The 19,159-nt window shown below is 41.0% G+C and overlaps 1 protein-coding gene across 9 annotated transcripts in view; it reads right to left on the bottom strand.

Annotated features, from left to right (window-relative positions):
- The window catches only part of LOC124122562 (transient receptor potential cation channel subfamily M member-like 2), a 79,905-nt gene extending 60,746 nt beyond the window's left edge, over positions 1-19,159 (bottom strand). For 3 of the 9 annotated variants that reach the window (XM_048380541.1, XM_048380534.1, XM_048380535.1), the window contains exons 1-10: positions 12,367-12,447; positions 11,082-11,138; positions 9,377-9,538; positions 9,027-9,127; positions 6,948-6,965; positions 4,606-4,644; positions 3,868-4,039; positions 2,521-2,701; positions 1,159-1,322; positions 365-548 (exon numbers count right to left, since the gene is read on the bottom strand). In XM_048380541.1, coding sequence (XP_048236498.1) covers positions 365-548; positions 1,159-1,322; positions 2,521-2,701; positions 3,868-4,039; positions 4,606-4,644; positions 6,948-6,965; positions 9,027-9,127; positions 9,377-9,502 — 985 coding nt within the window. In that variant the 5' untranslated portion in view covers positions 9,503-9,538; positions 11,082-11,138; positions 12,367-12,447. Of the gene's footprint in view, positions 1-364; positions 549-1,158; positions 1,323-2,520; positions 2,702-3,867; positions 4,040-4,605; positions 4,645-6,947; positions 6,966-9,026; positions 9,128-9,376; positions 9,539-11,081; positions 11,139-12,366; positions 12,465-12,566; positions 12,597-15,361; positions 15,506-19,065 lie in introns of those variants that run through there. The other 6 variants (XM_048380538.1, XM_048380537.1, XM_048380539.1 and 3 more) reach the window with 6 other exon arrangements.

The raw sequence follows: 19,159 nt of genomic DNA on the forward strand, positions 1-19,159 counted from the left end.
AATCGACATTGTTTCTATTTATTTGATAACAAATTCCATCCATTTTAGCTATAATAACAGTAACGCTATTTTTCAGGGCATTATCATTTGCTGAAGCCCTCGGTCTTTTCAACTGCCCTCCTTCGTCGGGCAGTTAATGGAAGACCTCGGGCTTCTGCAAATGATAATGCCCTGAAAAATAGCGTTACCCTTATAGTAACATTTAAAAGGAGCAAAACCTGCTGGCTACATAAAAATGTGTTGATAAATCTACCCCTAAACATGCACCTTGATATAATGCAGTACAACTACAACATCATGGGCAGTACAACTACTCCTTCGCAGTACAACTACACCAACAACAGCAACGCCTTGACCATCTTACCAGACCCAGTTGCTGTCTTCTGTTTGGCAATTTCATTCTCGAGTTTACCCCGGAAGGGGATCTCAACAGCAAACTGTTGCTGTGTGCCGTTGTCGACCAGTATGAAGTGCGTGTGGTTGGGGTCAAGGCACGACTGTTTGGGCTTGGGATCATTCACAATCCGGTGCAGTGCAGGCCACTTGCCCTGTAGACGGAACACACAAGTTGACGATGAGGAGATGAGGATGATATGATGAGTGAGTGAGTGGGTGAGTTAGTGGGTGAGTTAGTGAGTGAGTGAGTGAGTGAGTGGGTGGGTGGGTGGGTGTGAGTGAGTGAGTGAGTGAGTGAGTGAGTGAGTGAGTGAGTGAGTGAGTGAGTGAGTGGGTGGGTGGGTGAGTGAGTGAGAGAGTGAGTGAGTGAGTGAGTGAGTGAGTGAGTGAGCAAAGTGGCCTGTAAATACAGGAGTGTTGTCCAGGCAAGAGTGAGTGAGTGAGTGAGTGAGTGAGTGAGTGAGTGAGTGAGTGAGTTGGGTTTTACACCACTTTTAACAGTATTCCAGTTATATCACAGCGTGTCAGTTTAATATGGGAGGAAACCCCGAAGTGATGCAGGTCTTAGACGTTTACCAATTTGGTGAAATCAATATCGATATCTGCAATCAACATAGCAAGTTTCAAAAGATTACTGTGAGAGAAACACCCCAAGTGATTTAGGTCAAAGAAATCCACAAGCACATAGATTTATATAAAAAAGTGTAAAACAAGAAGAAAACAAGTCTGGTATTAAGTACTCTAACTATTCTGTGGTCATACCATGTCGTCTATGAGCAATTCCTTCTCCTGGACACAGCCCCAGGGCGCTACTCCGATGCAGATGACCTTCTTGTGAGCCTCCGTGGTCAGCCCGAAGTCTCGCACAGCCTCCCCGACATGCTTCATCACGCCAGCATTTGTTCCCCCCGTCACAATCCAGGCATCTAAATACACAATCATCTCTTATTTTACATCTTCCATATGACACACCTGTTCCAGGCCTTCCATGTGTCATTCCCACAAAATAACACCAAACAAGACATCTTCTACAAAATGATGTGAGACCAAACCATCCTTCACAGCTTCTGATAGTTCATCTTGCCATTCTGAAATGTTTCTGAGACCAGTCACCAAGACAACACATTAAAACTTATCCATCTCCCTGAGGCAAGGGCGTAGACTGAGTGTAAAATTCCAGTTTCCACCCTTGCTGAACTAGGCTGGAATTATGGAGTTTTAACAAGTCTATGCATAGTCCAATAAATATCATGTAACAAAATAGGCATCTGGGCCATAAACTGCTGTGTAGATATCTCTCAATTGCAGGATTTGCAAATCATGTGTGCCATCATCTTAGTATCAACAAACATTTTCCAAATCTTTTCATGTTTTTATTCAGGGTGCCCATGTGATTTGATACACCTCATGGGGTAAGAGCGATTTTATTACAAAATAGATCTTGATTATCGATTATATCATCTTGAGTTGGCATCGTCATTTTGTTTGAAGCAATTGCAAGTTAAATGAGAGATGGATTCTAATTGGTCAATAGAAGGGACATAACTCTTAATAGCCACTGGTGGCACTGCAATCGAGCCTAGAAATTCTAGTTTAGCTCAGCAAGGGTTGAAACTGGACTTTTATAGTCAGTTTTAACTCCCTTGCCTCAAGAAGATGAAACTAATCCTGCTCATATGACCTTTCCTGTAACACAAGTACTCGGGATGGGGTGGGGTGGGGTCAGCAATAACGGAGTGAACGTGATGTGGTGATGAAGCACTGGCTGTGAAACTACAGCATACCCACAAGCCAGACATGTAGATACATTGATAACTAAGGCATGCAAAGGGTCTGATCTGTAGGCAGCGTCTTGACAATCACCTGTACCAGTGTCCGAAATAACTGCCTGTCCATCGGCCTAATTTTTCATGACTTTTCAATATGTATTTGTAAATAGTAAAAATATAATTTACACTTATCCTGACTCATGCACATGAGTTTAAGTATGAGTCACGATAAGATAAAATAATAATAAAAATAATATCTGAAAGCGGGCAGGTAACTTTCAAGATGGGCAGGCAACATTAATGGGTCACATGCCCTTTTGTCTAGTTGAGTTTTAAAATTATTTCAAACACTGACCTGTACTGAGGGCAGCTTTCATCAGGCCCCTTCTGAACACCTCCTTCAGCCGTGTCTTCATGTGGAAGTTCTTGGCGCCGCCGGTAACAGAGATGAGAAGATTGGGCATCTCAAGCCCCCATCGGTCAGCCATCAGCTTCAGCATGGTGGTCATACTGGTCTGATGGTCAGCACGCACATACTGAAACATTGGCCATATGTTGGTCATCAATCAGGTACTGAAACATTGGCCACATACTGGTCATCAATCAAGTACTGAAACATTGGCCATATGTTGGTCATTAATCAAGTACTGAAACATTGTCCATATACTGGTCATGAATCAAGTATTGAAACATTGGTCAGATATTGGTCATGGATCTGGTACTGAAACATTGGCCACATGTTGGTCATCAATCGGGTACTGAAACATTGGCCACATATTGGTCATCAATCAGGTACTGAAACATTGGCCATATGTTGGTCATCAATCGGGTACTGAAACATTGGCCACATATCGGTCATCAATCAGGTACTGAAACATTGGCCACATGTTGGTCATCAATTGGGTACTGAAACATTGGTCATATGTTGGTCATTAATCAAGTACTGAAACAATGGCCACATGTTGGTCATTAATCAAGTACTGAAACATTGGCCACATGTTGGTCATCAATTGGGTACTGAAACATTGGTCATATGTTGGTCATTAATCAAGTACTGAAACAATGGCCACATGTTGGTCATTAATCAAGTACTGAAACCTTTGCCATATGTTGGTCATGAATCTAGTACTGAAACATTGTCCATATACTGGTCATGAATCAAGTATTGAAACATTGGCCACATATTGGTCATCAATCAGGTACTGAAACATTGGCCACATGTTGGTCATCAATCGGGTACTGAAACATTGGCCACATATTGGTCATCAATCAGGTACTGAAACATTGGTCACATGTTGGTCATCAATTGGGTACTGAAACATTGGCCACATGTTGGTCATCAATTGGGTACTGAAACATTGGTCATATGTTGGTCATTAATCAAGTACTGAAACATTGGCCACATGTTGGTCATCAATTGGATACTGAAACATTGGTCATATGTTGGTCATTAATCAAGTACTGAAACAATGGCCACATGTTGGTCATTAATCAAGTACTGAAACATTTGTAATATGTTGGTCATGAATCTAGTACTGAAACATTGTCCATATACTGGTCATGAATCAAGTATTGAAACATTGATCAGATATTGGTCATGAATCTGCTACTGAAACATTGGCCACATATTCGTCATGAATGAAGTACTGAAACATTGTTGAGAAACCGAGTGTTCAGGTGAGCTGCAAACAAACAGTACTACCTTGCTGACATGGTCACCAAATCCTGGGAATTCAATTTCTCCAAATGCATTTGTCGGGTAAGCAGTTGTGTCTTGCTTGGGGTCCCATTTATCCGCTCCCTTAAGGAGAAGTGATTCTTGGGGATGGCGTGATTTGCGGTACCCACACAGGCAATAGGGGTCACTGGGGACGCTACAATACACAAAAAGTATTCCTAACATGGCATTTGTTGAGAATATTATATGATTGCTCATTATGTGAATATATTTACAGTGATAATGTTCTAGTGCTGTGAAAACTACATGTTATTTGTGACACATGGTGAAAGACATGTATCCAACAACTCTCATGTGCTTCTTTAGGACAGATTTTTTCTAATTTGGTTTACGAAACAGCAGAATCCAAAAATGTTAAATGTGAAAAATTACATTAAATGAAAGGCAGCGGTTTCTTTATTCTGCCAACCAGAAATCAGCAAAATGTCAGTAACTTATTTGAAATAATATAATTCAAACCTGTCTAAAAAAAAATATTTTTGATACTTCAAAATAACAAGTTGATGAAATCATGAGAGGAACTACAGGAACTGCTTTTTTCCAACCTAACAGCATGAATTTTGGGGCAAAAAATCTGTAAAAATAAGAAAACAAAAACACTGGTTTTATTTGAGGACACCATACAAGCACAGATTTAGGAACATGATTCGGTGATAGCCAGTTACTTCTGTAGGTAGTCCTTACTGAGAGCAAGTGTCTTACCTAGGTTTAGACTTGGTGGGTGGGTGCACTGGTGGCAAACTACAAAATAACGTGAGTTAGGATTAGGAAGGAGTGATGTCATCATTAGAGTAATGAAGACAGTGGTACATTCTCAAACCGTGGTTTAATGTTGACTGAAGCTGTTAGTAGTGGTACAAAATGGCAGTATCTGACATGAAACTGTAGCTTGAGAATGTTCCACATGACACATTGGCTAACGGAACTTGGAGCACCTTTCAAAGAGTGAGTGTGAGTGAGTTGGGTTTAACGCCACTTTTAACAATATTCCAGTTATATCACGGCATGTCAGCTTAATGTGGGAGGAAAGCCCGAAGTGATGCAGGTCTCAGATGTTTACCACTTCTGTGAAACCCACGAGCACGGGTATGGTGCTGACAAACCTAGAAACATAATCGGGGCGAACCGGGTTTGGAACCCACAATCATAGGTTTCTGGCATGCCCAAGGGACGCAACTCTGCACAGCCTCAGACGACTGGGCCACCCGTGCCCCCCCTTTCAAAGAAAAATTAACTGACCATCATAATTCTTGATGAGGATCTGTCTCTCGACACAAACATTATTTGTCCTCTCTGTTATATAACTTATAAGGTTGTTATCAACTGGGAACTATATTGTCTGTTTTCATACAACTGACATGGATCAGTCAAGTGAATCATCAGCAAGGGAATCTATCATACATACACAGTAAACTACAGTTATAACGAACTCACAGGGACCACTAAGTTTAGTTTGTAATAGCCGCAGCATGTTTATGGCATATATACAGTAAATGGCCCGGAATGAAAAACACAGTTTGACATATCCGTCAGTTTCTTATAAACATGTTCGTTATGAACTTCCTGTATATATATATCCCTTAGTCAGCTTAGGGATGGGTCTTTAATTATAAGGGTGGGTGTGGTTCAGGGGGAATCTGGGGAGGGTCACCAGACAATACGAGTCTCTGGGGGAGGGTCATAAAACATATTACACATATTTGATGAGGATCATGAAAAATATGTACAAAGACATGGGGAGGGTGATCCAACAATATGACAAGCATAAGGTGAGGGTAATTATTTTCAGTACATTTTCGTATCAAAACTTCGGACCCATAGAAGGAAAGTCCAAACTAAAGTGTGTCATAGCCATTCACTACTTCAGGGAAAACCCTTGAGAACAGATGCAGCTGACCAATCTCATTAAAATCTGATCTTAGTTCTCGCTACCGCTACACCCCATTACAGGTCACGTCAAACCGACCTTGCACGAACTTTGACCAACCAATGGAATGACTGTCAAGAAGTCGACATTAGCCAATCAGAAGGCATCTTTCTCGTGCTTTACGGCACTAATTTCCAATTGGCGACAAGGCTTCGAAACATGTTTTGACAATTTCTCGATTAAAAATTTGAAACCTGAACAAAAGAACATTCTTGAATGGCTAATAGATGGTCTACATTGTATGGATTCAGTCATTAAGCTTGTAACTATTGTTTGGAATACCCTGTGTTTAGAAATCATATTCTGATCTGGTAAGCGACGCTCTGATTGGTCGGATGAAAAGTCGTTCGGACGTGACCCCAAGAGGGATGTCCTCAGATCTTTGTTTAGCGGTAACGAGAACTAAGAGCTGATATTAATGAGATTGGCAGCTGAAAAAAACATTGGGTTCAGGTGAACCAGAGGGTACTGTTGTTTTATCTCATAAACTATGATTCTCATTTCATCACACAACAATTGTTCAACATTCTACCCACCAGACTGTGAGCTTAATGTGTGAGTTGCTGACATTCGTCAATCTCTACAGTAACTTGTTCTTGACGCCTCTAGCTCAAGACATCAAAATAAACATTCTACAAGAAACATAAGCTTGTTAGAAATCTAATTTATCTTCACGAGTTTACAGAAAATCTTATTGTTAGAGTGCTGAAAGCTGTATAACATGCTACACATGCATTCGGGGATGTTATTCGGAGTTAGACATTGTGTTGATGCAAATGACAATGACATGCTTCAAGCAACAGACATTTCCGTAATGCAACATCGGTGAGGGAATGCTTTCTGAAGCTACAGCGAGATATGTCTCCAGCAATACAAGCATGACAAGGATTTAAGGTTTGGGGAAGGTAAGCCACTGGGGACAGAACCATCAGGTGACGAGCACATTGACAGCCAGGTTTGCATCACAACAACATCCTCCCATCTGAGACACACATGGGTTACAGGGACATACTCTGCCCTGAAACCACAACAGACATGCAAGGAGAGGAAGTTGCGACATGGCTTCAGTTGTTGAAAGAATTGAAATAACAGATAATCTGTACTACATGAATATTACCTTATTGCTGATTGGTCCCTTAAATGAGAATATGACACATGTTCATCTGGTGAATGTGCAAACACAACACAAGGACTTTATATGAAGAAAATATCCACTGTTTATAGTGTTCATAGTTGCGACAAAAAGAAAAAAGAAAAAGGAAGTATGTGAGTTGGCCGCTTTGAACAGTATTCTAGTTATATCAGGGTGTGTCAGCTTGATGTGGGAGGAAAACCCCAAGTGATGCAGGTCTTACAAAGGTGGTGCTGTTGACATCGGTGTTAGTAGTAGGGCTGGCACGGGTAACTCGGGTACCCCGGTTGTGTGAGTACTGAGCAGGACCCGGGTACCCACAGGACTACCCTGACCTGTCATTAGTCACGTGATATTTTGTTTAATGACGAATAGTATGCACCCATTCCTTCTGACTTTTCATATGGTTGAATGAAGATATAACTTAAGTCAACTTCAGTGTATGCAGTGTATGCATGACCAGATTGTTTAATACATGTCCCAATCGGACATACTGTACCTATGTCTTGAGGCCTATAGTGGGTACCCGGGTAGGGTCGGGTAATAGTGGGGTGGGTACCCGGGCAGTAAAATTGGACTCGTACCAGCCCTAATTAGTAGACAGTTTAACATCAACGACACAGACCACAATCAGCAGTACTGTGCTCAACTGACCAAACTACCAACTGATCACGATGATCACGGCAGACCAAGTGGGATGCTTGCATGGATAATCCAGTGTGTGGATCATGGTGGATCACATGGAATGCATGCTCAGATAATTCAGTGTGTGATCATGGTGGATCACATGGAATGCAGGCTCAGAAAACCAGTGTGTGGATCAAGGTGGATCACATGGAATGCATGCTCAGATAATTCAGTGTTTGATCATGGTGGATAATATGGAATGCAGGCTCAGATAATCCAGTGTGTGGATCATGGTGGATCATATGGAATGCAGGCTCAGATAATCCAGTGTGTGGATCATGGGGGATCATATGGAATGCATGCTCAGATAACCCAGTGTGTGGATCATGGTGGATCATATGGGATGCAGGCTCAGATAATCCAGTGTGTGGATCATGGTGGATCACATGGAATGCATGCTCAGATAATCCAGTGTGTGGATCATGGTGGATCATATGGAATGCATGCTCAGATAATCCAGTGTGTGGATCATGGTGGATCATATGGGATGCAGGCTTAGATAATTCAGTGTATGGATCATGGTGGATCATATGGGATGCAGGCTCAGATAATCCAGTGTGTGGATCATGGTGGATCATATGGAATGCAGGCTCAGATAATCCAGTGTGTGGATCATGGTGGATCATATGGGATGCAGGCTTAGATAATTCAGTGTATGGATCATGGTGGATCACATGGAATGCATGCTCAGATAATTCAGTGTGTGGATCATGGTGGATCACATGGAATGCATGCTCAGATAATCCAGTGTGTGGATCATGGTGGATCATATTGAATGCATGCTCAGATAATCCAGTGTGTGGATCATGGTGGATCACACAGAATGCATGCTCAGATAATTCAGTGTGTGGATCATGGTGGATCACACGGAATGCATGCTCAGATAATTCAGTGTGTGGATCATGGTGGATCATGGTGGATCACATGGAATGCATGCTCAGATAATTCAGTGTGTGGATCATGGTGGATCACATGGAATGCATGTTCAGATAATTCAGTGTGTGGATCATGGTGGATACATGGACATGTAATTCAGACCAAGACGGATGCCTGCACGGATAATGGACAGTGTGTGGATCATGGTGGATACATGGAATGCAGGCTCAGATAATTCAGTGTGTGGATCATGGTGGATACATGGACATCTAATTCAGCATGTTGATCGTGATGGATGCCTGATTGAATAATACAGAAACTTAGTATGTATGCTGAATGTAAACTAGTCCCTTTTACACAGCAACATGTAAGTATGTATGACTACTGCAGATGAGGAACTTTTCATCATAAAATTATCTGCATGCATATTGACAAAAAGGCCTGAGCTGTTCTGCTCACTGAGAAGACACACAACACTGTGAAAGCCAAGCTGCTACTTACTCTTTGCTTGCATCTTTCTTGGCCGGCTTTTCAACATATCGCCTGCATTCTCGGCGTTTGATGTTCTTCATGATCCATCGAGTATTAGGATCCATATCATCCTGCATCAAACACAAACCGGATTTTAATTTTTTTGCGCTATTTCAATTGGACTATGCATAGACTCGTTAGTCCAGGCAAACTGTAACTCCATAATACCAGCCTAGTTTGGCAAGGGTGGAAACTGGACTTTTGTCGTCAGTTAACTCCCTTGCCTCGGGAAGATGTACCTTACCAAATCCCAATTTCTAGTCATACGAAGGGTACATTTGCAGGAACTAATTACCTGTTATGCACTACTGTTGTCTTACCTGGGACAAATTTCCTGCGCCCACTTCATTTGCATTCGTGGCCTGATCATTGAACTTGAGGCTATGCAGGCTCCCTGTCGGCTCCATCCTTATGGAGTCGCTAGGAGCCACTCGTGCTGCGGCCATGTTGGATCTCACTTGTACAAGCTCATTACCTCAAAGCTGAGAGCAAAGAAAACATTAAAATAGATGAAATTATAGGGGAATTGTAAACTATTGCTTTTCTGATTCCTCTTGGACTCAGTGAGTGAGTGAGTATTGTTTTACGCCGCTTTTAGCAGTATTCCAGCAATATCACAGCGAGAGTGAGTGAGTGAGTTTTGGTTTTACGCCGCTTTTAGCAATATTCCAGCAATATCACGGCGGGGGACACCAGAAATGGGCTTCGCACATTGTACCCATGTCAGGATTCGAACCCGGGTCTTCGGCGTGACGAGCGAGCGCTTTAACCACTAGGCTACCCGACCGCCCCTATCACAGTGAGAGACACCTGAAATGGGCTTCATGTGGGCTGCACCATCACAAAGTCCGCCGCATGTTTTGTTTTTATTTCCACTTAAAAAAAAAATCCTTAAATATTCGGCGTCTCGAACACACAACCCCAAAAGTGAAATGCCACAATACTTAAAAACAATGCGATCCAATATAATGTGCAGTTAATTCCCTTTTCATGTGCACTGCTTTACTGCGCATCTCGTGTGTTATCATGGTTATTTTTTTTTTATAATTTTATTTTTTTTCCAATATCATGGTTATGGTTATGGGTCATGGCGGCAATAGGTTTGCAAATTTGGTCAATGAAAACATTAAATTTGCAATAAAACATCATCAGACATGATGATTTACAAATTCAATGGTATTTGTGAACTGTATGCGGGACAATGTTTCATACGCAGAGGTTAAGATTTACAATTAGATCTACATGTCCAACTTGTTGTCATGAAAAAAAAGAAGAAAAAAAGAAGAAGAAAAATCCCAAATTATCACCACTAGACTCATCTGTACAGCAACAAGAAATATTCAACAGTTTAGGAAACAAAAAACAGACATGATGATCGCTTTATCCACTCGTTTTTCAAAACGGGGGAATAAAAATGCACAGCTCCAGATAACTCCAGATAGCTGTTTTTATACATTTGAGTTTTTCATTTAATGCATCGTTTCTGTATGCAAGTTAATTGAAAGAAATTGGGTTTTGAATATTTTTAGGGGGTATTTTACGCAAATACACAGCTTATCAGAAGCTCTGAAATGACACAGTAATTTCATTTGTTGTTTAATATGAAGTTCTCTGTGATAAAATAAAGGCAATAACATAAATTGTCTGACATAATTTTATTTATCATATATATGTTAAGTTAATGGACCAATAGTTGGTGGCAACACTGGTGGCAGCAATATTCCTGCTACATCACGTCCATCTGTGGAGCTGCTACAGAATATCATATTTGCCACTATTATTGTTCAAGGATCAATAGGCTAAACATAGAGTTGGTTGGGGGGGGTGGTACCTATCCATTAGGGCTGAGTCGGGTAACTTGGGTCCTCGGGTGGGGTTGGTCCTGAGAAGGACCCAGGTACCCACAGGGCTACTCAGACACATGGTAAGTCACATGATATATTGTTATATTGCTTGATGACAATAACAATAACACTTCACGGTTACACTGCAGGTTGCCTCATCTGTATAAACACTATCTCCTACCTGCAGATATGCTTGTCAACCATACTCTGTACGTCACTTGCTTGATAATGGTGTTACCTAATTATAATAAAGAAGATGTTCATCCAATGACCATATATCTTATTCTTACTTTGTATTCAAAATTCTCAATGCCTCTCAAAGTAATGACAAGTTGCTAATGTTTGCATGTCTTTCTGACTATGCACACATTCCTTCTGACTTTCATATTTTTGAGTAAAGAAAAAGCCTCATCAACTTCAGTAGTGTTTGTTTGTTTGTTTGTTTGTTGTATTCCAGCTATATGCCGCGGTCTGTAAATAATCGAGTCTGGACCAGACAATCCAGTGATTGATATCATAAGCATCAATCCATGCAATTGGGATCGATGACATGCATCAACCTAGTCAGCGAGCCTGACCACTCGATCCCATTATTAGCCTCTTGCGACAAGCATAGTCACCTCTTATGGCAAGTATGGGTTGCTGAAGACCTATTCTTACCCGGATCTTGACGGGTCACTAACCATAATGATCAAAGAGGCATGTGTAAATATGTATTTTCCAATATGAATTTTTTTTTCTTGAGATAAATATTGTTTTTATAATACTATGGTGAGACCTCCGCATTTATCCCCCCTAAAAAATATAAAGAATTAAAAGGACTGTGCGGCAATGCATACATATACAACTTTGGGAGAGGGGATACGGGCAGGAGTCTTTCCGATACTCCTGGGTGGCGAACAGATTCTATAATCGCATGCAATCAATAAACTATGACACAGACAACAGCCAGATCTCCTCATCCAAAATCTCTATCACCTCTTGTTTTCCATTGGCTGGCTTTTCAAGCCTTCTTTCAGGGCGCCCTGTAGCCCCAACCAGTAAATACCACACAGATGATAATAGGCTACACAATGAATCCTATGATAGGATATGTCCCACAACTTGCATACCTTCCTATGATAACTGTAACTAGGCCTAGATCTATAGGCCTACTCTAGCTATCCGCGAAATACAAACGCTAATCATGGTGTCTTTATATAAGCTTTATAAATATGTTTTGAATATCAACAAAACTAATAATGAAAGTATATGAAATTGTGGTCTACATTTATTTACGATCGGCATTGGACTGTACAGTTAGTCGCGGGCCGGTGAATATACCGTTGCTGATGACATCAAACTCTAAACACAGGCTTCGGGTTACCGTGATATGATGTTAACTTCAATAAAAAATGTTGTAGTCTCTGTATTAACGTGGCGAATATTAAAATAGTTGATATGAACATATAAGATCACATAAATACCCGTGTCGTTAAGAACCAGGACTGCCATTTCACATCTGGCGTGTGAAGTGCTTGTCTCTCTCAGGATAAAAACATTATGGCGGACAAAGCAGAGCTGTGTGGGTTTGTTTCGTAAGTGAACTAAAAATGAATATAGTGGGTATAACGAACACCAGATATTTTCAATAAAAGGAGCCATGTTCAATATGTTCAAATACTACCTGAATCAAGTCAACATCAGTCTTGAAATCCTACAATACAACGAAAACTGCTGATGAACTTTGACCTGAGTGAGTGAGTTGTTGTTGCGTTGTCATGACGACGGCTGCTAGGAACAAGTGCCCTCACAAGTACGTTATGGTTGATTTTTCACGTTTTAAAAGACTGGGTAAAGAGATGCGGATAATTAGTGCTGTAAGTGGAGCATCTGCAATATACATCTGACTGACATTATAGAACTTAATTGTGAAAATAATATATCGGAATTGAATATTAGAGTGTCACCAAAATGTGAGATGGAGTCTGAAAAAGCGTTGTTCTTGAGTAGGCCATATAGATTTAAATACAATGAGTCGTCCTCGAGCGTCCTCATCTTATAAAGGTTACTGAACCATGACGTGTTATTTATTTGTGTTACTGTTGTTAACTAACCCATCATCAGATAATTAGTTCATGTGCCTTTTGTGTGGGTAATATAAATGCCGAGGTAGGATATTAGGGTCCATTTGAAAGCTTACAGAAATTACCTATTTTTTAACAACGTTGCAGAAAACTTTAAAAAAAGGCCAAATTGAAATGAAAAAATTCAGACTTGTTGAAATTGCTGACAACTAGCCGTTTTGCAATCGCACACTTGCAAGTTTTGGACTTCTGTCATGATGAAAAAAATACACTTTTGCCTATAATTATATTCTTTAGGAAGTAAACTATGAAATTACTATTGAAAACGACAAAATTGTTATCATATAGATCTAACTGTACTATTATTACATGCAAAAGATCGAAATGATAGTACAGTTATATATGATAACAATTTCCAATAGTAATTTCATAGTTTACTTCTTAAAGGCACACAGTTTTGCCTTTGTCATGAATATGTTCTCTCTGGTTTTGAAAACGAACACCCTGTTCACCGTTATGCCTGATCTGCTCTCAACAATATGCGGATATGCGTACACTGTGCGCATTTATCATAATTGGCGCAGTGGCAGCGAAGCCGTCTTGTAGAGTGATTATGATTACAAATGACCAATCACCGAGTAGTCGTGTAACGTTATCGTGCTTGTCGTGAGAGACGACCTGGTGGATGGGGTGGTCGGGCTCGGTGACTTCGTTGTCACGCTGCACTGTACCCCGTTGGCTTGGTTCGTTCCTCATAATATCAATTTCAGGTCCAGATTCCATTCTCTACACGCCGCCGTCATATAGCTGATACTATTACTGACTACATGCAGCGTTCATCATCACATCATCACATACACACGCACGCACGCATATCGTATATACAGTTGCCTGCCTATAAAAGGTTTATCGCATCGAGTGTCCTGACACAATTCGTTAGATTTAGATATGTTTTGAAACATACGTATCTAACGGGGAATCGTGGAGTTCTATCATGATGGTGATGTGAGGTGAAATTGGGTTTAACGTCGCGTCCAAGATTATTGCACTTATATAGCGACGTGCATGCACGTGTGTGTGTTTGTGTGGCTGCTTGTACTAGTCCGGACTGATGCCGATTTATAGTGCTAGCCCACTGCCGCAGTTTAACATGAATACCCCACTCAGACACAGTATACTGACTCCGAGCCGACCAGTCCTCGCTTTAACCCCTTAATGCCGAGCGCCAGACAGGGTAACAACAAGTGCCATCTTTTAACGTCTGTTGCATGGTATGACGCGGCCGGGGATCGAACCCCGGACCTTCCGCTCTCCGGGCGGACGCTCTACCACTAGACCACGGAGGCGGTCCTATCATGATGGAATAATGCTGACTACAATCACTCACATTCATAACCGAGTTATTAATTGCTGATGTCCTGTCGAATATTCCCGGTGTTGTGTCAGTGGCAGGTAGTTATAAAGATTACAAACGACTGCGTATATATGTTTCCCCGTACAATCCTTCATACAAAATGGGTGACGGTTAGGGAGCCCCGTGTTATTTCCTATTAAGGGGAGATGGTTAGAGCCCCGCGTTGTTTCCTATTAAGGAATGATGTCTGGAGCCTCGCGTTGTGTCCTATTAAGGAATGAAGTCTGGAGCCTCGCGTTGTTTCCTATTAAGGAATGATGTCTGGAGCCTCGCGTTGTTTCCTATTAAGGGGTGATGGCTAGGGAGCCCCGCGTTGTTTCCTATTAAGGAATGGTGTCTGGAGCCTCGCGTTGTTTCCTATTAAGGGGTGATGGCTAGGGAACCCCGCGTTGTTTCCTATTAAGGAATGATATCTGGAGCCTCGCGTTGTTTCCTATTAAGGGATGATGGCTAGAGCCCCCTGTTGTTTCCTATTAAGAGATGGTGGCTAGGAAACCCGCGTTATTTCCTATTAAGGTGGCAATAAACAAGCTAAAAAATACTACACAGTGAAAGTTATACTCCACATTCTCCAACACTGTAGAATCTGAACATGAAAGGAATACTTCCAAGATTCAACATGAACCTAGCATTGTTCTACAAAACATGCCTTCTATAGGTCGTCTATATGTTGTGCAACTAAGGTATCTGAAAGAGATTGTCAGTTTTGTACCTCTGTTCACGTTGATGTCGCTGCAGAGCCAGGCCATGGGTGGCGATGTGCGACCCTGCGTTCCCAACCTGCATGGTTGTAGTTTAAGTTTCGAAACATACTAGCGATCGAGTTTCACCCTTTAAATACCAATTGTTCTTATGGTATATTCAACTTCAGTCGCCCTCAATCCCGTCCGCCACACGGTACAATCAATGGCACGGTAATGACTTGTAGCTCTAAAGCTATGTTACAACACCGAAATAGTATAATGGCGACCACCTACCTACCTCATGAAGACAGGTGTGTATCAATGAGTTCCTGTTGAGGATATAAAATCAAACGAGGAAAAAGTTTCAAATAAAAGCGAGCAGGATAAAACTTTGAATTCATGCATGCTTATCGCCATCTCCTGGAGATAACAGGTCAGAGGTCGGCACGGAGAAAGTGAGTATGTATTGTATACCATCCCAGCAGTAGTGAGTGAGTGAGTATGGTTTTACGCCGCTTTTAGCAATATTCCAGCAATATCACGGCGGGGGACACCAGAAATGGGCTTCACACATTGTACCCATGTCGGTAATCGAACCCGGGTTATCGGCGTGACGAGCGAACGCTTTAACCACTAGGCTACCCGACCGCCCCCATCCCAGCAGTAATATCCATTCCAATAACAAAGAAGTTGAATAGTGTGACACCCATTTCCTGCGATATTAATCACAGCACATGCAGTATACCTTTTCCTTATAATGTTTAGTTCGCCATTGTATATGAGGGAGTGAGTTGGGTTTAACGCCGCTTTTAACAGTATTCCAGTTATATCACGGCGAGTCAGCATAATGTTGGAGGAAAGCCCGAAGTGATGCAGGTCTCAGACGTTTACCACTTCGGTGAAACCCACGAGCACGGGTATGGTGCTGACAAACCTAGAAACATAATCGGGGCGAACCGGGATTGGAACCCACAATCAAAGGTTTCTGGCGTACCCATGGGACGAGACTGCACAGCGAATCGAGGCGCCTTAGACAAGTGGGCCACCCGTGCCCCCTCATTGTATATGATATAGAATGTAGTACCTAACTTTTGATAGGGATAATGAGATGTCAGTATATTTAAATATAAGCTTGACATATTATGAGGATCAGTTTTGTGCATCACGGAGATAAAATATATCTCTATTTAAAGTGGAGTAGTATATCTAGATGCTTGCACGTTGCTCTCACCACGCCCATATCATTAGGACATTTCTATACGCCATATTTGCATATCTGATGCCAATATTCCATTTTCAAACTTCGTGACCGTTGTCTAGGTCGCATCCACCACCTCTCAAAACTTACATTTGATAATCATAAGTTGTCGTATACAATAAGACAAACAAATATACAAATCACAGTTTCCATACAATTATGAACAAGTATTCGAGCGATGTTACATGCGTTCGCAAACACGCATGTAGGTGTATTACAACTTTCAGGCTGAAAAACTATAATAACTGAAATTTACTTAATAGAGTCGGAAAATCAAAGTACTAAGTTTCAAATATTGGAGTTTTGGATTTGAATGACTTGGGTTTAACGCCGCTTTTAAATTTTGTCAGTATTATCACAGTGCGTGAGCAAGGAGGAATACCATTATTAGTACTAACGGTCACCTTATCCTGGTGTACCTAAGGGGAGACAACTTTGCACATCCAATTGCTACACTTTGTATTATTCTATTCCGAGTCGTCTTTGCCCCAACTTCACACTTAATCTCAGCTATGGCTTACTTATTACTAAAGAAAAGTTACAATGAAAAAAATAAACAGACTATATGTTATGCAGTGATATTATAAATAGTTGCATAGGTTTTAAATGTGTGTTTTAGCAACTATTTGCTTGTTTTGAAATTTAGTGCGATGTTGTCAACAAATTCTTAAGTGTACTGAGGGCTCTGCTAGAGGCTGAGGTGATGTAGGTCGCCGTGTTCCCCAGTGGGCTTGGCTGGCTGTAGTTGCCAGTGGCCTGTGACCCGTGTTTGAGCAGCTATGTTATGTTAACACGTGTGACGGATTCCTTTGGTGTATTGGTAGCAGGGATGCATTTCATTCCTCATCTCGTCTCGTCGCTTTATGGCTGAGACGATGCCGGTACGACGTTAACTGGTTAACGTACGGATATACCACAATATACCAGTGTTGACACTAATTTTGCCCATGTCAGAGCAATCAATGCATGGACAAACTATATTGATTTACAGAAGCCAGAATTATTGAACATTTCCCCGTTAACAGCCCCTTTTGAAACCCGTGAAGATCCGGGTTAGAATTGGTCTTCAGTGTTGTAAGAGGCAACGCTGCTTGTCGTTAGAGGCGGCTAACGGGATGGGCGGTTGATGCATGCCATCGTATCCCAGTCGCGTAGATCGAAGCTCATGATGTCAGTCAGTCACTGGACTGTCTGGTCCAGATTCGATTATTTCCATACCTTGTCATTCAGCTGGAATGTTTCTGAGTACAACAAAGCATGAGGTTAACAGTGAGATCTTCACGTGTACACAGCTAACATGTTGTGTCCTGGGATGTTGCCGCAAACTGCTTGGCAAGTCAACATCCTTTGTACCTTTGTTCTAAACCGTAAAACATATTTGAGGTATTTGGCCGTCAACGCTAGATAATTGTTTGATATTACACAAGGGAAAATTCCAATATATCCAAAATGTACAATTTTGTATATTTTGTATATCCAAAGGAAAAACAAATTATATTTAGGTCGCCTATACAAAGCTTGTTTATTGTTTGTATATATATGGAAGGATTTTACCACTGCTGCATTCAGTTTCTTTTTTAACTTTAGTAAGGATTTCTGTGATTCCATACAGTATGTGGTTGATTGTCATTTTTTATAAATAACTTCATTGAAAATATCACAAATGATTATGTACCGGACATTATTCTTGTGTATTTGAGAATAGGATTTTCATACTGTGTCTATAATGCGACTATATTTGGAGGGTTATGAAATAATTTGTATTAATTGATGTTGACAGCATTTTACAAAATAAAGAAATAAAACAATTGAGCAGTCTTTAGTTACAGAAAGATCAATAATACCACATGTTCACGAGTGCAATATTATAAAAGATCCCGTCAATTTTACAACGATTTTAATGCACCAGCCGCACCTTCATTATTCAATGATAATATAATATAATACAATGTACAACAGCTGTTAAGTTATACGAACATGCATACATACATTGTACATTTTTTGTCATGATTAGTTTTGTACACTAATAAAACTATATAATAGGTGCAATATGTGCCATCTTTGTTAGGAAAATATTATGTTGATGTTGTGAAGACGGAAGTTGTATTTATCACTGGAATCTGTATGTGCAGGTGGCAATGATCCAAAGCCCAAACGATGCGAATCAGTCGACGTCTATATATACATACATTATAACACGATCAGTATACCACGGAGTACTGACATACCTACAGTTGACAAATGCCCGTATCTCTGCCCCGAGACCACCCAGGGACTATAATGTTACGTCATATTTGACAACCCACAGCTCCATGGGGGATATGGCGAGATAACACGTAAACATGTCTCTCCTCACGTTCTGCCTGCATGACTGACGAGTGTGCAAGCCACCTGTCGTACTGCTCTTTCGACCAGAATATAGCAGCTATTTGCACCAACCTCATACATTTCTCTATTTATCAACCTAAATATCAAGACCAAGTTGACGTTAGGTACATAAGTCGCTGCATTAATACCTACCAAAATATACTTCCCAGTGTTCACATGCACAATCGTCAAGAACAGCAGTATATACTTTATGTTTTGCAGCCTGTGGAATTACTTAATGTACCTTATGTATGATCCTTGGGTGTTCTCGAGGACAGACGCCCGCCCAACTCCTCCACCCCTCAAACTATATTATATAAAAAAAAAATTAATTTAATATATATATATAATGGCCTTTGGTTGCGATAAAAACCTACCTTCATACTGTTCCCAAGCTGTATTCGGAGAATGGATGGTATCTGTGCTAATATTACACAAATTGTAAGGGCTCACTCCCGAGCAGTGGTTGCG

This window comes from Haliotis rufescens, unplaced genomic scaffold, assembly GCF_023055435.1.
Source record: "Haliotis rufescens isolate VD_foot unplaced genomic scaffold, xgHalRufe1.0.p SCAF_31, whole genome shotgun sequence".
NCBI classification, from domain to species: domain Eukaryota; kingdom Metazoa; phylum Mollusca; class Gastropoda; order Lepetellida; family Haliotidae; genus Haliotis; species Haliotis rufescens.